The sequence below is a fragment of the Ranitomeya variabilis genome, chromosome 6 (genome assembly GCF_051348905.1).
Source record: "Ranitomeya variabilis isolate aRanVar5 chromosome 6, aRanVar5.hap1, whole genome shotgun sequence".
Lineage (NCBI taxonomy): Eukaryota > Metazoa > Chordata > Amphibia > Anura > Dendrobatidae > Ranitomeya > Ranitomeya variabilis.
Window position 1 is genome coordinate 5,475,639 of NC_135237.1, and position 19,702 is coordinate 5,495,340.

General features: G+C 49.3%; 1 protein-coding gene across 1 annotated transcript in view; it reads right to left on the bottom strand.

Moving 5' to 3' along the window:
• Window positions 1-19,702, bottom strand: part of LOC143782169 (SCO-spondin-like) — a 557,899-nt gene that overhangs the window by 124,476 nt on the left and 413,721 nt on the right. The window contains exons 65-70 of the mRNA XM_077269323.1: window positions 19,166-19,418; window positions 16,939-16,985; window positions 14,902-15,072; window positions 8,060-8,191; window positions 5,011-5,153; window positions 4,646-4,740 (exon numbers count right to left, since the gene is read on the bottom strand). Of these exons, the coding sequence (XP_077125438.1) occupies window positions 4,646-4,740; window positions 5,011-5,153; window positions 8,060-8,191; window positions 14,902-15,072; window positions 16,939-16,985; window positions 19,166-19,418 (841 nt within the window). The remainder of the gene's footprint in view (window positions 1-4,645; window positions 4,741-5,010; window positions 5,154-8,059; window positions 8,192-14,901; window positions 15,073-16,938; window positions 16,986-19,165; window positions 19,419-19,702) is intronic.

Consider the following 19,702-nt stretch of genomic DNA (forward strand, 5'->3'; position numbering starts at 1 on the left):
GTAAACATCGGGTTACTAAGCGCAGGGCCGCGCTTAGTAACCCGATGTTTACCCTGGTTACCATTGTAAATGTAAAAAAAAAACCCAGTACATACTCACCTTCTGATGTCCGTCAGGTCCCTGGTTGTCTGCTTCCCGCACTGACTGTGAGCGCCGGCCGGCCGTAATGTAAAAGCAGAGCACAGCGGTGACGTCACCGCTGTGCTGTGCTTTACGGCCGGCACTGACACATTCAGTGCAGGAAGCTCTGAGCAGCAGCGCGGACGCCGGGGGACCTGACGGACATCAGAGGGTGAGTATGTAGTGGGTTTTTTTTACATTTACAATGGTAACCAGGGTAAATATCGGGTTACTAAGCGCGGCCCTGCGCTTAGTAACCCGATATTTACCCTGGTTACCATTGTAAAACATCTCTGGCATCGTTGCTTTTGCTGTCAAACACGACGATACACGCCGATCTGACGACCAAATAAAGTTCTGAACTTTCAGCATTGACCAGCGACATCACAGCAGGATCCAGATCGCTGCTGCGTGTCAAACACAACGATATCGCTATCCAGGACGCTGCAACGTCACGGATCGCTATCGTTATCGCTGCAAAGTCGTTTAGTGTGAAGGTGCCTTTACTCTCCCCAACTCCCTGACTAAACAGGTGGCTTCTTCCTCTCACCCACTAAACATTTTCCTTTAGCTCAAAGAATGAAGAATATTCCAGCAGTCCATCACCTGGGTTTGCATGTGAGACCCCTGTGGTGACGGCTCCCCTGGGTCTACAATCCCCATTCACACAGTGGGCCTAGTGGCTGGAAGAACAATTGCTTGAAACCCATGAGAAACTGAAGAGATTAATAGAATGATTGCTTTACATTTACCTTTAGCAATCTCCTGTCTGGCTTTAGGTCTTCCTCTGCTTACTGTCACTGAATGAAAACATTGATTCCTGAGGCTGAACTGATGAGGAAGCAAATCTCTAATAAAACACAATAATATCGATATAACTGGTGCTCCGTGATGGAAAAAGTCTGCCTCCGTTAGAGCCGTGGACTCCACTCTACATCCATTGGTCCAATAGTCTTTGCAAGAAGGCCAGCTCCTCACAGTCTCCATATTTTATCATAATACACAGATTGGACGTTGGACATTTCTCCTTTCCATTTGGTCAATTACATCAATTAGAAATTGATGGCAGCGACAAATCTCAGAAGAGTCGCTTCTGGGCCGTGTCCCCCATTGTGCCCGGGCTGTGTCCACCACTGTGCCAGAGCTATGTTCCCATTTTGTGCCCAGGCCATGTCAATCATGGTGCAGTGTCCACTCTTCTTACACCTGTCTGTAGACGTCAGGGAAGTGAGGAGACAATCACTGGAGTTTTGGGAGCAGAACGTTGTACCTTTCTTGTCTGATGTTGGATTCTCACTGCTCCTCAGTTCCGGGTCTTTGCCATATTTTTCCTTTCTTAAAGCAAGAAATGTTTTCTATTGGTAGAAGGATCATACTGCTGGCAGCCAGTTTAACCCTCGGACTATTCTTCCTACTGTGATGGAGATAACTTGATAAGTTGGACGGTCCCTCTCCTCGATAACAAGCTGGACGGTCCCTCTCCTCGATAACAAGCTGAACAGTCCCTCTCCTCGATAACAAGCTGAACGGTCCCTCTCCTCGATAACAAGCTGGACGGTCCCTCTCCTCGATAACAAGCTGGATGGTCCCTCTCCTCGATAACAAGCTGGACGGCCCCTCTCCTCGATAACAAGCTGGATGGTCCCTCTCCTCGATAACAAGCTGGACGGTCCCTCTCTTCAATAACAAGTTGGGTGGTCCTTCTTCTCGATGACTAGCTGGACGGTCCCTCTTCTTCTGACTCCAGAGGATACGGTGTCCAGGGTTTCCATAAAAAAAATAACATTTTGATTCATCTGACCACAGAACAGTTTTTCACTTTGCCTCCTTCCATTGTAAATGAACTTTGGCACACAGTGAAGATGGAAGTATTTCTGGATTGTGCGGATGTAAGGTTTCTTCTTTACGTAATGGAGGTTTCTCTTACATTTGTGAATTTTACGGTGACCTGTGATTACAGACAATTTCTGGCTTATTCCTGAGCCCTGATTCATGCCTGTATGTAATGCAGTGCTGTCATGACCGACAAGGTTAAGACCAGCGGAAAAAAAATTATACCTACAGTGGGATGGAGTGGGGTGAGGAAGGCCTTAACCGTAAGGAACGAGGGAAGGGGCACCTCATGGACTCCAACCTGAGCCTGTCACTACACTCCCCTAAAGCCTTAAGTGGGTCCTTCCCCCCGCCGCCATCACGTGCCTGAATCCTGATTGTCACCTCATTAATCCCTGGCTAGTGTACTGGCTGGCAAGGACACTAGCCTCACCACTGCAAATGATGAGCAGCACAGGGTGAGGGACAACAACAAGACAGATAGAGGAGAACCTAACTACAGTCTCTGCTGCAAAGCACCACACAGCAGAGGGTAGGCACCAGGATCACACACGCCAAGAAACCAGAAGATTCACCACTGCAACCAGAGAGCTCCTTACTCCAGACTTGATTCCTTAATCATTGACAGTCAGTTGATGGGTCATTTGACTTTTTAAAGGATGCTGGGAGTGGTCACCACCCACATCAGCTGACTAGCAATCAAAGGAGCTGCCAGCACGGAAACTTACATTTAACCCTTGCTGGCCTGAAAGGAAAAAAACTACATTTAAATTGAGGCGGAACCAGAGCTCCCACGAATCAAAAAATGAATCATGACAAGTGTGGTCTGAGGGCCTGGAGATCATGAGCCTCCAATACTGACCATCTGCATTGTCCCCTCTGCACATGGATTTCTCCAGAAGCTCGATCTTGTGATAATAGTATGTGCTGTAGGTAGGGATAGCCTAAGCCAGTACAATTTTATATTGAGAAACATTTTTATGAATTTTTTCCACAGCTTTTAGAGGAAGTTCACAAATTGGTGACCTCTGACCATCTTTGCGTTGGAGAGACTCTGTCTCTCTTACATGCTCCTTATTCACAGTTATGTCTTGATCCTGCAGCAGTTTTTCATTAGTGGCATTCTTCCAAAAGTCACTAGTGAATTTATGTATTGTGCGTGACTGGGAGGAAAAATTCACCAACTCCCCACCCAGTAACGAGTCTTCACCCTCTAAAAACACCACCACCCAGGGAGATCCTACCATCCAGACACCATCATCACCCACTGACAACTCTCCACTGATATCTCTTCCATCAGTGACCAGATGCCACCCAGATACAACCACCCACCCAGGAAAAATCCTACACCCAGTGACATCTCTCCATTCAGTGACAGTGATCACGAACAACACAGTAAAAGTGACAACTACCCAGCCAGTGAAAGTGGCAAGCCTTGACCAAGTGACAACCCTCCATCCAGGGATATGAACAACAACCAATCCAGTGATGACTACCCATCCAGTGACAGAAACAAATGGACATCCCCCTGCCCAATGACATCTCCCCACCCAGAGAAAGTATCATCTACCCACACTGTAAGCATTAAACTAGAGCAATATAGGATGGGAAATATACGGCCAGAAAAAAAATGTGCAGCTAATGACCTCTTTTGACAACCATGCCATTAATATAAAATAAATCCTCTTCTTGTCTTCACGCCGTGGCTCCAGCGCTGGTGTACTGATCTGTCCTGTTGAGGGCAAAGTACTGCAGTGCGCAGGGAAAGGTCAGAGAGGCCCAGCGTCTGCACACTGCAGTACTGTGCTCTGCCCTCAACAGGGAGATAAAGTACACCTGCGCCGGAGCGTGAAGACAAGAAGAGGACGCCATCGTATGAAGATGGGAGGCCCCGGACTGGACCACGATGCCCATCGGATCAGAACCGGACCCGGACCGCCCCTGGGTGAGTATAATCTAACCTCTTTTTCTCCTCTTTCAGGTACATCGGGGGCTTATCTACAGCATTACAGAATGCATTACACAACGCTGGAGATAAGCCCCTGATGCCGGGGGCCGCAGGTTATATCCGAAAAATGAGGCAACAGATTCCCTTTAATCAGGAACAAGTTCCAACAGTGTCTGGAGCTCTAACATTATTCATTTATTTTTTTGTGTCTTAAATCACTCCGCAGAGCACAATTATTTTGGCACTTTTACTACTTGGTGCTGTTTTGGCAATAATCCCGGTAGACTCGTTATAAAGGCACATCTCTAGATCATTTTATAATGGGCTTTAGGTGATAGCTATTCTCTCCAGACTTCAGAGCTTGTTATTTGTCCAGGGTTTTGCTTTTTCCATTTCTGCATGGTTTGTCTCCATCTCCAACAAAAAAATGTTTTTATTTTTTTTTTATGAAGTGTTTTTTTATTATAAATTTAACTAAAGATGATGTCCTTCTATGATTCCTGTCTGGAGGACCTTTGTTCCATCATATTTGTCTAAATCACGGTCCTCCGTGTCTAATTATTGGGGCATCTTGTTCGTGGTTCTAATATTCTAGGATTCCATGATTCCATCCACCCAGTGACATCTCCCCGACCAGTGAATGTGACAACTAGTCACCAATGACTCTTTCCCCAGATCTCCCTCTTTTTTATGTTATGACTGACATGATTACAGCAGAGCCCCATGCCGGGTGTGACCACTCACCAGTTATTGCAGTCTTGCTGCACCAGGTCTCCAGGACCATACAACGCTCCATCATTAGTGCATGGACAATCAGTTGGGGGGATGCAACGATTACTCTGTGAGACAAGGGTCACGTATTACTAGAAAGCACGGATTTCACATCACATGTTGCCTGACCGCTCCAATGATGCAGCAGAACTGTGAGTACAGCTCTGGATAAATCCCATCAACATCTACGGATGTATAGATCTATAGAGTAGCTGTTATGTGTAGATATTGATGTGGATGGAGTGTTCATGCCAACACTGCACCTGGGGGGCCCTGATACTTTACACAGAAGATGACGACAGGACCATGGCCCCCCTCCACGCATGATGACTACTCACTAGTAGGACTTTCTCGCCCTGGCAGTAGCAACCTGGCTGACACATCCTGTTGGGGTCTCCGGTATCCAGGTCAGCACAGGATGAGGGTCCCTCAGCACATTCCTTCCAAACTTTATCATCAGAGCAGATTCCGGGTGCCTCACCTGTAAGGAGAAGATCACTTAAGAGAATATCTGCACCTCAAAAACATCTCTAGAGTGTGTCATTTATCGCCCCGAATACTGCCAACTGCCAATACACCAATGCATCCACACTGGGTTAGTCTGAGAACTTCCTCCACCTCAGGCCATCCACGTCAGAATACAACATAAACTTACCACTCTCACCCAAGAAGCTTTCCACAATGCTGCACAGCCCTATATCTCTACCTCATCACCATATCTGTCCCCTTCACAGGGCGGCACTGCACTGCCCTACATCTCATCTCTATCTACCACCCCATCCATCCGCTCCACAGTGCTGCACTGCCCTCCATCTCATCTCTATCTACCACCCCATCCATCCGCTCCACAGTGCTGCACTGCCCTACATCTCCTCATCTCTATCTACCACCCCATCCATCCACTCCACAGTGCTGCACTGCCCTACATCTCCTCATCTCTATCTACCACCCCATCCGTCCCCTTCACAGTGCTGCACCGCCCTACATCTCCTCATCTCTATCTACCACCCCATCTGTCCGCTCCACAGTGCTGCACCGCCCCACATCTCATCTCTATCTACCACCCCATCCGTCCGCTCCACAGTGCTGCACCGCCCTACATCTCCTCATCTCTATCTACCACCCCATCCGTCCCCTTCACAGTGCTGCACTGCCCTACATCTCCTCATCTCTATCTACCACCCCATCTGTCCGCTCCACAGTGCTGCACCACCCTAAATCTCCTCATCTCTATCTACCACCCCACCCATCCGCTCCACAGTGCTGCACTGCCCTACATCTCCTCATCTCTATCTACCACCCCATCCATCCGCTCCACAGTGCTGCACTGCCCTACATCTCCTCATCTCTATCTACCACCCCATCCGTCCCCTTCACAGTGCTGCACCGCCCTACATCTCCTCATCTCTATCTACCACCCCATCTGTCCGCTCCACAGTGCTGCACCGCCCCACATCTCCTCATCTCTATCTACCACCCCATCCATCCGCTCCACAGTGCTGCACTGCCCTACATCTCCTCATCTCTATCTACCACCCCATCCGTCCCCTTCACAGTGCTGCACCGCCCTACATCTCCTCATCTCTATCTACCACCCCATCCGTCCCCTTCACAGTGCTGCACCGCCCTACATCTCCTCATCTCTATCTACCACCCCATCTGTCCGCTCCACAGTGCTGCACCACCCTAAATCTTCTCATCTCTATCTACCACCCCATCCGTCATCTCCACAGTGCTACACCGCCCTACATCTCCTCATCTCTATCTACCACCCCATATGTCCGCTCCATAGTGCTGCACCGCCTTACATCTCATCTCTATCTACCACCCCATCCGTCCGCTCCACAGTGCTGCACCGCCCTACATCTCCTCATCTCTATCTACCACCCCATCCGTCCGCTCTACAGTGCTGCACTGCCCTACATCTCCTCATCTCTATCTACCACCCCATCTGTCCGCTCCACAGTGCTGCACCGCCCTACATCTCCTCATCGCTATCTACCATCCCATCCGTCCGCTCCACAGTGCTGCACCGCCCTACATCTCCTCATCTCTATCTACCACCCCATCCGTCCGCTCCACAGTGCTGCACCGCCCTACATCTCCTCATCTTTATCTACCACCCCATCCGTCCACTCCACAGTGCTGCACCGCCCTACATCTCCTCATCTCTATCTACCACCCCATCCGTCCGCTCCACAGTGCTGCACCACCCTACATCTCCTCATCTCTATCTACCACCCCATCCGTCCGCTCCACAGTGCTGCACTGCCCTACATCTTCTCATCTCTATCTACCGCCCTATCTGTCCTCTCCACAATACTGCACCACCGTACATCTCCTCCTCATCTCTGTCTGCAACCCTATAAGTCCTCTCCACAGTGCTGCACCACACTACATCAACATCTCATCTCTCTCTACCACCTACCTGTCCTCTCCACAGCGCTGCACCGCTTTACATCTCCTGCTTATCTCTGTCTGCCCCTTAGCCATCCTCCAAACAGTGCTGCACCGCCCTACATCTCATCTCTGTCTACCACCCTATCCATCTTCTCCACAGTGCTGCACTGCCCTACATCTCCTCCTCTCTGTCTACCACTGGACACATCCTCTCCACAGTGCTGCACCACCCTACATCTCCTCCTCATCCCTATCTATCACCTACACATCCTCTCCACAGTACTGCACCACCCTACATCTCCTCCTCATCCCTATCTATCACCTACACATCCTCTCCACAGTACTGCACCACCCTACATCTCCTCATGTCTATCGACCACCTTATCCATCCTCTCCAGTGCTGCTCCACCCTACATCTCCTCCTCATCTCTATCTACCACCTTATCCGTCCTCTCCACAGTTCTGCACCACCTTACATCTCCTCCTCATCTCTTTCTAACAACTTATCCATCCTCTCCGCAGTACTGCACCACCTTACATCTCCTCCTCATCTCTAGCTACCACCCCATTCATCCTCTCCACAGTGCTGCACCGCGCTATATCGCCTCATCTCCATCTACCACCCTACCCATCCTCTCCATTGCTGCAAAGCCCTACATCTCGTCCTCATCTGTCTACCACCCTACCCATCCTCTCCATTGTTGCACCGTCCTACATCTCCTCCTCATCTCTAACTATCACCTACCCTGCCTCTCCACAGTCCTGCACCAGTTGTCTGGAATGCCGAAACCCAGAGCGTTGCCTAAAACATCTCTCTTTAGAAAGGCCTATCACTGATTTTACTAGGATACAGAAGACCTATTTGGAGATGTCTCCAGTGAGATGTTCTGGAGATGACTGGTGACATCAAAGGAGAAGAGATCATTTCCAGGCAGAGAGGAGTTGCAAAGTCTCGGATCCGGTGTGACATAGTAAGAGGTCTCTCACCTGAGCACGGCATGAAGTTGCAGGTGGAGAACTCAATCCCGCGCAGCACAATGCTGACCCGGCTGCGATTCCTATATCCTCCCCCACAGGGTACAGAACATTCTGACCATGGACCCCAGTCCCCAGCAGCACCTAGAAAAAGAGTACACATTCCAAAATATCAAAGGAAAAAGGTCAAATCCTAGCTTGCAGGATATTACCAGAGAGCTTCCCATCATGGTGCCAGCCAGAATGACAAAAGGTCCAAGATGTTCCCAATGGCTATTTCATAGCGCCATATGGTGTCTATAGCATAGTGCTATAAAATCTCTACATTATAGCGCCACAAAGGGCCTATATAATGGTGCTTAGTGCTATACAGTAAACATGTTATAACGGTACCACATGGCACATACACAGAACACAAATATAAACTCAATGTTTTTCTTTTTCCCTCATTTTTCATGAGCTGAACTCAAAGATCTAAGACTTTTTCTCTGGACCCATTTCTCTCCAATATTGATCACAATGTGTCTAGATCTGTGTTAGTGAGATCTTCTCCTCTGCCGCGATCATCATCCACCTCACAGTGCGGCAGATCCAGATGCTGATCAGACACACGGTTATTGCACAGGTGCCTTAGGCTGCCACAATAAAGGGACACTAACGTGTGTAGTGTTACTGGAGCTCCCGCAGGGCCTAGGGGTACTCGGTACCGGGTCCGGTCGTCATTAAAGTGGTGGTCACGGTGGCAGCGACCCAGTCCGTGGCCCTGGGAGTCCAAATTAAAGGAAATGTCTTTACAGGGGATTTTAGAAATAAGAATGTTCGTGACGCCCCCTGTGGTATTCGTGCAGGGGTGACAGACGCTGATTAAAGGGGTCCTCTGGGGAGTGATGGCACTGCAGCAAGGATGGTATGGCTTCCCAGAGGTGACGCTGGGTCCCCTGGGCTCCCGGTGTATTTGGCAAAGATAGTGTAGTGCCAGAAATAATCAGAGGACACAAGGTTGCAGTCTCTTTACCTGGTTTACTTATGGTTACGGCCACAGTCCAGGATACCAGCAACAGGTGACAGTGGAGTCCAGGCAGCCTGGAAATGAGTTGAATTCCCTTTGCCAGGTCAGATTGGGAGCCTTCCACTATGCGCTGTATAATAGTCCCTTGCTGCCTATGGCTTCTTTCAAGGTCCTCTCTCACTCTCTGTCCTGAGACCGTTCCTGCATGGTAGGCAACGCAAGCCATTTTATAGGGGTCTCTAACCACGGTGACTCTGGGCTCTGTATGTTGCTGTACCTCAGGGTGTAAATGTGGGCAGACGACTTAGAATTTTCTGCACTCCGGTTCTGCTCTGGGACATGCAGTTCCACACAGCCTCGGGCTCCCAGTGCCCGGTTTCAGCGCTTCATCTTAGAAGGAGCCAAGTCACAGCTCCTGGGTCCATGCATTATCCTGCTGCAACATGGGTCCATGCATTATCCTGATGCAACATGGGTCCATGCATTATCCTGCTGCAACATGGGTCCATGCATTATCCTGCTGCAACATGGGTCCATGCATTATCCTGCTGCAACATGGGTCCATACATTATCCTGCTTTCCAAGCTCCTCTCTTCTTCTTGTCCTACTACATGCACCACTGACCCCATTCCCTCACATCTTCTCCAGTCTCTCTCTCCAGTCGTCACTACTCACCCAACTACAATCTTTAATCTCTCCCTCTCCTCAGGCATTTTCCCCTCCTCCTTCAAACACTCTATCATTACTCCATTATTGAAGAAACCCGTCCTCGACCCATCATGCACAAACAACTACAGACCAGTCTCCAATCTCCCCTTTATCTCTAAACTCTTGGAGTGCCTGGTCTACTCTCGCCTTACCCGTTACCTCTCCACTCATTCCCTCCTAGACCCTTCACAGTCCAGCTTCTGCCCCCTACATTCTACAGAAGCCACACTCTTCAAAGTGACTAACGACCTTCTGACAGCACGATGTAACGGTGACCACTCTCTGCTCATTCTTCTCGACCTTTCTACAGCTTTTGACACTGTTGACCACCCTCTCCTACTCTCTAGGCATTAAGGACACTGCTGTCTCCTGGTTCTCTTCCTATCTTTCTGACTGCTCCTTCAGTGTTTTGTTCTCTGGCTCCACTTCATCTCCTCTTCCTCTCACTGTCGGGGTACCCCAGGGCTCAGTCCTTGGCCCCCTTCTCTTCTCCCTCTACACGGCCCCAGTTGGACAGACCATCAGCAGATTTGGCTTTCAGTACCATCTTTATGCTGATGACACACAACTATACACGCCATCCCCTGACCTTACCCCCACTGTACTACAGAACATCACTGACTGTCTGTCAGCAGTCTCCGACATCATGTCCGCTCTCTATCTGAAACTCAACCTCTCCAAAACTGAACTTCTTCTGCTCCCGCCATCTACTAACCTCCTTAAATCTGACATTTCCCTCTCCGTGGGTGGCACCATAATAACACCCCGGCAGCAGGCACGCTGTCTGGGTGTTATGTCTGACACCAGTCTCTCCTTCACCTCCCATATACAATCTCTTGCCCGCTCGTGCTGCTTACGCCTAAAGAACATCTCTAGAATCCGCCCTTTTCTTACCATGGAAACAACAAAAACTCTCACTGTCGCCCTGATCCACTCCCGCCTGGACTACTGCAATGATCTATTAATTGGCCTCCCCCTCACTCAACTTTCCCCTCTCCAGTCCATCCTTAATGCAGCAGCTAGGGTCGTCCATCTGGCTAATTGTTACTGGAACGCGTCCGACTTTGCCAGTCATTACACTAGCTGCCCATTCATTATAGAATCCAATTCAAAGTACTTGTTCTCACCCACAAAGCTCTCCACAGTGCGGCACCCCCTTACATCTCCTCCTCATTTCTGTCTATCGCCCTAACCGACCGCTGCGCTCTGCAAATGACTTCCGACTAACCTCTGCACTAATCCGTACCTCCCACTCCCGACTCCAAGACTTCTCCCGCGCTGCACCAATCCTCTGGAATGCTCTACCCCAAGATATTAGGACCAGCCACAACTTGCATAGTTTTAGGCGCTCCCTCAAAACACATTTGTTCAGAGCGGCCTATCATGTTCCCTAATCAAAGTCATTTTATGTGTAAGTGTGACGGGGCCTTTAGTTTCAGGGTGATAAGCAGGAGAAAAAGACAAATCAATCCCCAACTTCTTACAAAATGCCCTCCCGAATTTAGAGACAAATTGCACCCCCCTATCAGATATGTTTAAAGGAATGCCATGCAATCTCACCACATGATTGATAAATAACCTGGAGAGTGTCCCCACATTAGGTAACCCAGATAACAGAACAAAGTGAGCCTGTTTAGTGAATCTGTCAGCCACCACCCACAAGATAAAGGCAAATTCGTAATGAAGTCCACGGACAAATGAGTCCATGGTCTTTCTGGAATAGGCAATGGGGCCAATTCCCCGGCAGGCCGGCCATGACAGACTTTAGCGTGTGCGCAAATCTCACAAGCGGATACAAATTCCTTAATATCGTTAAGCACGGATGGCCACCAAAAGAGTCTAGCAACAGCTTTCGGAGTAGCATTGACTCTCGGGTGACCACTTAAGATGAAGTCATGAAATTCCTGCAATAGACGTAATCTAAGATACACAGGCACAAATAATTTAAGTTCAGGAGTAGCGGATGGGGCCAGTGACTGGACCATAGAAATTACACTTCCTTGAGATAGAATGGTGGATGGAGGTTCTGGCGGAGAAAAGGAATTAAGGCTGCGTGACAAAGGGTCAGCCCTAACATTCTTAGGCCCCAGTCTGAACGTGATGGGAACATTTAATCTAGAGAAAAATAAGCACCATCTGGCCTGTCTAGGAGTTAAATGTTTAGCAGATTCAATATAAGCTACATTTTTATGATATGTCACCACAGTACTTGACAGTGAGCAGCTCACGATTCCCCACATCATAATTCCTTTCAGCAGAGGAAAATTTCCTCAAGAAAAATGCACATGGACGCAAGTTGTTCAGAGTTTTGGAACCTTGAGGCGAAACAGCCCCCACCCCAACCTCTGAGGCGTCCACGTCTACGGTAAATGGTTTCTGGAGATCAGGTTGAATCAAAACTGGAGCGGACATGAAACACTCCTTTAATTTATTAAAGGCACCAACAGCATCCAATGACCAAACCTTAAGATCCCCCCATTTCGTGTAAGGTCAGTAAGGGGTTTCACTATCTGAGAAAAACCCTTAATAAACTTTCTGTAGTAATTAGCGAACCCTAAGAATTGTTGCATTGCTTTCAGCACCCAATCAATTATTGCCTGCACCTTCCAATGATCCATCCTAAACCCTTCAGCTGACAAAATGAGCCCCAGGAACCATATTTCCTGAACAGAAAAAGTACATTTCTCCAATTTAGGAAACAAAGAATTTTCCCTGAATTTTTGCAAATCAAATCGAACGTGCTCATAGTGAGAATCCAGATCAGATGAAAAAATGAGAATGTCATCCAGTTATACCACAATAAACCTCCCAATAATATTGGAGAAAATGTCATTCATAAAGTTCTGAAAGACAGCGGGAGCATTGGCTAACCCAAAAGACATGACAACATTTTCAAATAAATCCTCCAACTTCAAAAACGCCGTCTTCAACTCATCACCCTCCCGGATATGTATCAGATTATATGCCCCGTCTAAGGTCAAGCTTAGAAAACAATTTCGCTCCCATAAACTGATTATATAGGTCGGGGATAAGTGGAAGCAGGTAAGTATTCTTAACTGTAATTTTGTTAAGTTCACGGAAATCAAGGCAATGACAGCGGCCACCATCTTTCTTTTTCACAAAGAAGAATCCAGCAGCAATAGGAGAGGAGGAAGGATGGATATGACCCTTCCGTATACATTAATTTACATATTCCTTCATAGCGGTCCGTTCAGGTCCAGACAAATTATACAGCCGAGCTTTAGGCAATTTGATATTAAGAAAAAGATTTATAGCACAATCATAAGGACGATGGGGCAGTACTATCTCAGCCTCTTTCTCCGAGAACACATCTCCGAAGTCTTTCAGGTAAGCCAGCTGACCCTCCAGACTAGCGGAGCAATTTTGCACAGAGCTAAGACATTTCTTATGACAGTAGGAACTTCATTTAACAATATCCTTCTGACACCAATCAATTACAGGATTATGGATGTGCAGCCATGGAAGTCCCAACACCAACCCAGCAGGTAAATTATCCAACACATAACAGGAGATGGACTCAGAGTGAAGAGATTCCACTCTAAGTGTGAATTCCACTGCTACCAGCTGGACAAAGTTCTGGAGTAACAGTGTCCTGTCAATGGCGACACTCTGAATAGGTCTTTCCAATCCAATCCTGACAGCTGGCTGGCTTGAGAACGTATCGAGCAGTCTTTGAGGAAATGTCCAGAATGACCACAGTAAAGGCAGAGTGCAAGATCACGCCGACGCCTCCTCTCCACGACCTGAGAGCAGGCTGTTCCAACCTCCATTGGTTCAGTCTCTGGCAAGTGAACAGACTTGGGCAGGGTGACTGAAACCCCTGTCGTTCACCCCGTCTCTCATGAATTTGGCGATGTATTCAAATGGCCTGGGCCATGGCCTCCCCCAGGGAAAAGGGCGGAGTATGCAAAGTAAGAGTGTCCTTTAGAGTATCCGAAAGGCCATGGTGGAACTGACACCTGAGAGCTGCATCATTGCACAAAACCTCCGAGGACCATTGATGGAACTCAGAGCTATAGTCCGATGAGCTGCAGCCAGGTGGAGACCCTGAAGAGGATGACATGCTGCATTCAGGTGGAGACCCCAATGAGGACGACGATCTGCAGTCAGACGGAGACCCTGAAGAGGACGACGAGCTGCATTCAGGTGGAGACCCCGATGACGACGGTCTGCAGTCAGGAGGAGACCCCGAAGAGGACGACAAGCTGCATTCAGGTGGAGACCCTGATGAGTAGGACGAGCTGCAGTCAGAAGGAGACCCTGAAGAGGACGACGAGCTGCATTCAGGTGGAGACCCTGAAGAGGACGATGAGCACGCAGATGAGCTTCCCCGAGATGGTTTCTGACAGTTTGTGCAGAAATTCTTTTGTTATGCAAGCAGACTATTGCAGCAGCTGTCCGCGTGGCCAGTCTCAGACCATCTTGGAAGTGAAGAGGCAGGATGTTGAGATCCTGGGCCTCTGTTGTTACACGTGTTCTGCGGATGTGAGACCAGGAGGCTGTACTTTCAAATTCGTCTGAAACGCCTTTTGACAGTGCTTATGGTGGAGAAATGAACATTCAATTCACGGTAACAGCCCTGGTGGCCATTCCTGAAGTTGGCATGCCAAGTGCACACTCGCTCAGAACGTGCGACATCTATGGAATTGTGCTGTGTGATAAACCTGCATGTTAAAGTGACCTTTTATTGTGGCAGCCCAAGACACCTGTGCAATAATCGTGTGTAATCAGCATCTGGATCTGCCGCACTGTAAGGTGGACGATGATCGCGGCAGAGGAGAAGATCTCACTAACACAGATCTAGACACATTGTGATCAATACTGGAGAGAAAAAGGCCTTTTGCGTCCAGAGAAAAAGTCTTAGATCTTAGACTTCAGCTCATGAAAAATGGGAAAACTAAAGAAAACTAAAGTGTCATGCTTATATTTTTGTTCAGTGTATATCAATGCTACACAATATCCAATATAGAACATTAACAACAGTTCTACAAGGGGAATTCACAATACAATATCCAGAGCAAATGTGTAGGCCATGCATAGTGAGGACTAGGAGCTGCAGACTCTATGACCATGCTGTCAGTACCATTTCTATGGAGCTGTCCTCCACTGGACCTACCTTTACAAGGCTGCAAGCTACAAAATTCTATGGCAACACTTGAGCCCTCACAAAGTTGCCCCCCAAAGGCTGATGGTGGGTTGGTTCCTGAACGGTAGCGACGTCTAGTCCCCACATTACAAGTCCTGCTGCAGGAACTCCAGGCCATCCAGCTGCTCCAGCCACAGTCCACTGCAAGAATGGATATGAAGAGATGGCAATATGTGTTATAGTTGAGTACACACAGATGAAGAGTTATCCTCGGCCCCGGGATCAGGAAGAGTAAAAAGTGTAAAGAGTTATCATCCCCGGGATCAGGAAGAGTAAAAAGTGTACAGAGTTATCATCAGCCCACAGGATCAGGAAGAGTAAAAAGTGTAAAGAGCTATCATCAGCCCCCGGGATCAGGAAGAGTAAAAAGTGTAAAGAGCTATCACCAGCCCCCGGGATCAGGAAGAGTAAAAAGTGTAAAGAGTTATCATCATCCCCGGGATCAGGAAGAGTAAAAAGTGTAATGAGTTATCATCAGTCCACAGGATCAGGAAGAGTAAAAAGTGTAAAGAGCTAGCATCATCCTCGTGATCAGGAAGAGTTAAAGGGAACCTGTCACCTGAATTTGGCGGGACCAGTTTTGGGTCATATGGGCGGGGTTTTCGAGTGTTTGATTCACCCTTTCCTTACCCGCTGGCTGCATGCAATATTGCCTTGCGCAGGCGTGTACTTCGGAGGACAGAGAATGAACTTCAATCCAATATTGCGGCCAGCATGCAGCCAGCGGGTAAGGAAAGGGTGAATCAAACACCCGAAAACCCTGCCCATATGACCCAAAACTGGTCCCGCCAAATTCAGGTGACAGGTTCCCTTTAAAAGTGTAAAGAGTTATCATCAGCCCCCGGGATCAGGAAGAGTATAAAGTGTAAAGAGCTATAATCATCCCCAGGATCAGAAAGAGTAAAAAGTGTAAAGAGTTATCATTAGCCCCCAGGATCAGGAAGAGTAAAAAGTGTAAAGAGCTAACATCATCCCCGGGATCAGGAAGAGTAAAAAGTGTAAAGAGCTATCATCAGCCCCCAGGATCAGGAAGAGTAAAAAGTGTGAAGAGCTATCATCAGCCCCCAGGATCAGGAAGAGTGAAAAGGATGAAGAGTTATTATCAGGAGCCGGGATCAGAAAGAGTTAAAAAAATGAAGTGTTATCCTCCGCCTCTATCATTAGGAAGAGTAAGTAAGATGAAGATGTGACATGAGTGGTGATGAGCGATTGTGCTCGTTACTCGGGTTTTCCGAGCATGCTCGTGTGTTCTCTGAGTATTTTGGGAGTTCTCCTAGATTATGTTTGTGTACCCGCAGCTGCATGATTTGCGGCAGCTAGACAGCCTGAATACATGTGGGAATTCCTTAAGGCCAGAGTCACACTACAGCGAGATACGGCCGAGTCTCGCAGGTGAAAACCCAGCTCTGGCGCCGGCACTCCGGAGCGGAGCGTGCAGCTCCATGCAATGCTGTGCGGCTGCACGCTCCGCTCCGGAGTTCCGGTGCCAGAGCTTGGTTTTAACCAGCGAGACTCGGCCGTATATCGCTGTGTGTGATCCCGGGCTAACAAACAGGCTATCCCTGGATATGTTCAGGCTGTACAGCAGCAGCAAATCATGCAGCTGCGGGGACACAAACATAATCTACGAGCATGCCCAAAATACTCAGAGAACACACGAGCATGCTCGGAAAACCCAAGTAACGAGCGTACTTGCTCACCACTAGACCTGAGTCACCCACCACAGAGGTTAAAATGTTTCTATCCATTTACAGCAGCATCCATTATATGGCCCCACAAGGACAATCAAGGGTCAGAAAAAGATCTTTGTTGTTTCTAAGGAGTTAGGGCTGGCGGGAAGTGTCATATGACCGCCCAGGTTGAAGCATTGTCACCCCTTATTGTCCAAGTCAATCATGACCCCAGTGTGATGAAGGCATGTGGCCACTCTGGGTGTGACCTAACACATATGGCAGCTACGAGACCCTCTGTATGTAGCTCACATGTGAGGAAACAAGAGGTTGTTACCTGGACAGGGCTCGGTGCCGCACTCCATCTTCCCGGAAACACACGTGCTGGAGACAGACATGAAAACACCACTGAGTGTCCGTTCACATGGCACATGAGGAAAAGGTGGCACAGAGGGAACATATAGCAAACTGGGGATCGGTAGCAGACAGGGAAAACGGGCGGCACATGGGGGATCCAGTGGCACATGGCGGAATGGGCAGCACACAGGGAAAATGGGGGGCACATGGGGAATCGGGTGGCACATGGGGGAATGGGCAGCACGCAGGGAAAACGGGTGGCACATGGGGAATTGGGTGGCACATGGGGGAATGGGCAGCACACAGAGAAAACGGGTGGCACATGGGGGATTGGGCAGCTCACAGGGAAAATGGGTGGCACATGGGGGATTGGGTGGTGCATGAGGAAATGGGCGGCACAGGGGGGAATAGGTAGCAAACTGGGGAGTGGGCAGCACATGGGGGAATGGGCAGCACACAGGGAAAACAGGCGGCACATGAGGGATCGGGCGGCGCTTGAGAGACCGAGCGGCACAGAGGGAACAGGTAGCAAACTGGGGATTGGGCAGCACGTGGGGGATCCAGCTCCACATGAGGGACTGAGCGGCACATGGGGGAATGGGCAGCATACCAGGGAAACAGGCAGCGAATAGGGGAATGCGCGGCACATGGTACAACAGGAAGCAGACAGGGAAAAGGGCAACATACGAGAAGACAGGCATCACATGGGGAGAAGAGCAACACATGGGGAAACAAACAGCACACGAGGGATCGAAGGGCACATGGGTAAACGGGTGGCACATGGGGAGACAGGCAGCACACGGAGAGATGGGCAGCACATGGGGAAACAAACAGCACACGGGGGAACGAAGGGCACATGGGTAAATGGGTGGCACATGGGGAGACGGGCAGCACACAGAGAGATGGGCAGCACATGGGGAAACAAACAGCACACAGGGGAACGAAGGGCACATGGGTAAATGGGTGGCACATGGGGAGACAGGCAGCACACGGAGAGATGGGCAGCACATGGGGAAACAAACAACACACGGGGGAACGAAGGGCACATGGGTAAATGGGTGGCACATGGGGAGACGGGCAGCACACGGAGAGATGGGCAGCACATGGGGAAACAAACAGCACACGGGGGAACGAAGGGCACATGGGTAAATGGGTGGCACATGGGGAGACGGGCAGCACACGGAGAGACGGGCAGCACATGGGGAAACAAACAGCACACGGGGGAACGAAGGGCACACCAGGGAAAGAGGCGGCAAAACAGGGCAATGGTGTTATGATCCTTAGTGGTTGAGGATCACAAATTATTCCAGCTAAGTAACAAACATAGGACAAGCTCTAGGGAGGTGGCAAGCTGGACTGACCGCAAATCTGAACCTAACCAAACACACTAGAAGTAGCCGGTGAACGTGCCTGAATTCCTAGACATCTCGAGCCAGCCTAAGGAACTAACTACCCCTAGAGAGAAAGAAAGACCTCTCTTGCCTCCAGAGAAATAATCCCCAAAGATATAGAAGCCTCCAACAAATAATAACGGTGAGGTAAGTGGAAGGCACATCCACAGGGGTGAAAGCAGATTCAGCAAATGAGGCCCACTAATACTAGATAGCAGAAAATAGAAAAGGGAATCTATGCGGTCAGTAAAAAACCCTTACAAAATATCCACTCTGAGATTTCAAGAACCCCCACACCAACTAACGGTGTGGGGGGAGAAACTCAGTCCCCTAGAGCAACCAGCAAGCGAAGAAATCACATTTTAGCGAGCTGGACTAAAAACATAATGAACACTGATGATCAAACAAAAACTTAGCTTGTCTTGGAGAGACTGGGAGCAAGGTAGTCACAAGGAATCTGAAGAGTACTGAATACATTGATATCAGGCAAGGAGCTGATATCCAGGTGAGCTAAATAGGAAACCAGCCAAGGATAACGAACCAGCTGATGAGGCCAACCTGCAGAAAGACAACACTACACAGTACCGCTTGTGACCACTAGAGGGAGCCCAGAAATAGAGTTCACAACACAATGGGCAGCACACCAAGGAAATAGGCAGCACATGCTGGAACAGGTAGAAAACTGAGGGGCACACAAGAGAACGGGCAGCTCCTAGGGGATTGGGCATCACCTGGGGGAATGAGCAGCACATGGAGGAAAGGGAGGCACATGGGCGGTCTGCACACGGGGTTAGGCAGCACATGGCAGTCACTGACCAGTTATTGCAGGAGTCCAGCGTCCTGTTCTCCCCCGGCAGCAGCAGCTCCCCCTGGTGGTAGCAGAAACACTCATTGCGGGGGACACAGCTGTAATTCTGGAGGTAGAGCCCCTGTGGACAGTAGCAGCCCTCGTAGCAGTCGGAAGTGCACTCCACATATGCTGTCTGGTCAAGGCAGAGCCGTGGACAGGCTCCTCCGCCCCTGCGGCACTCCTCCGCCGTCTGATACATCATGTGTGGTGGACATGAGTCTGAATGGAAGGAGAACAGTCTCAGCTGTGCAGGGACCAGGCTACAGAAAACCAAGCTCTGATAGCAGTGTTATAGGGAAACCACAGAAAAGGCCAAAAACTGCAACCTCTTTAGCTCCTCTCAATGTCACTCCTTGCAGGTGGCCGTGGCCCCTCTGAGTCACTGCAGGTGGACGTGGCCCCTGAGTCACTGCGAGCAGACGTAGCCCCTCTGTGTCACTGTGGTAGGACCTGGCCCCTGAGTCACTGCAAGCAGACGTGGCTCCTCTGAGTCACTGTGGTAG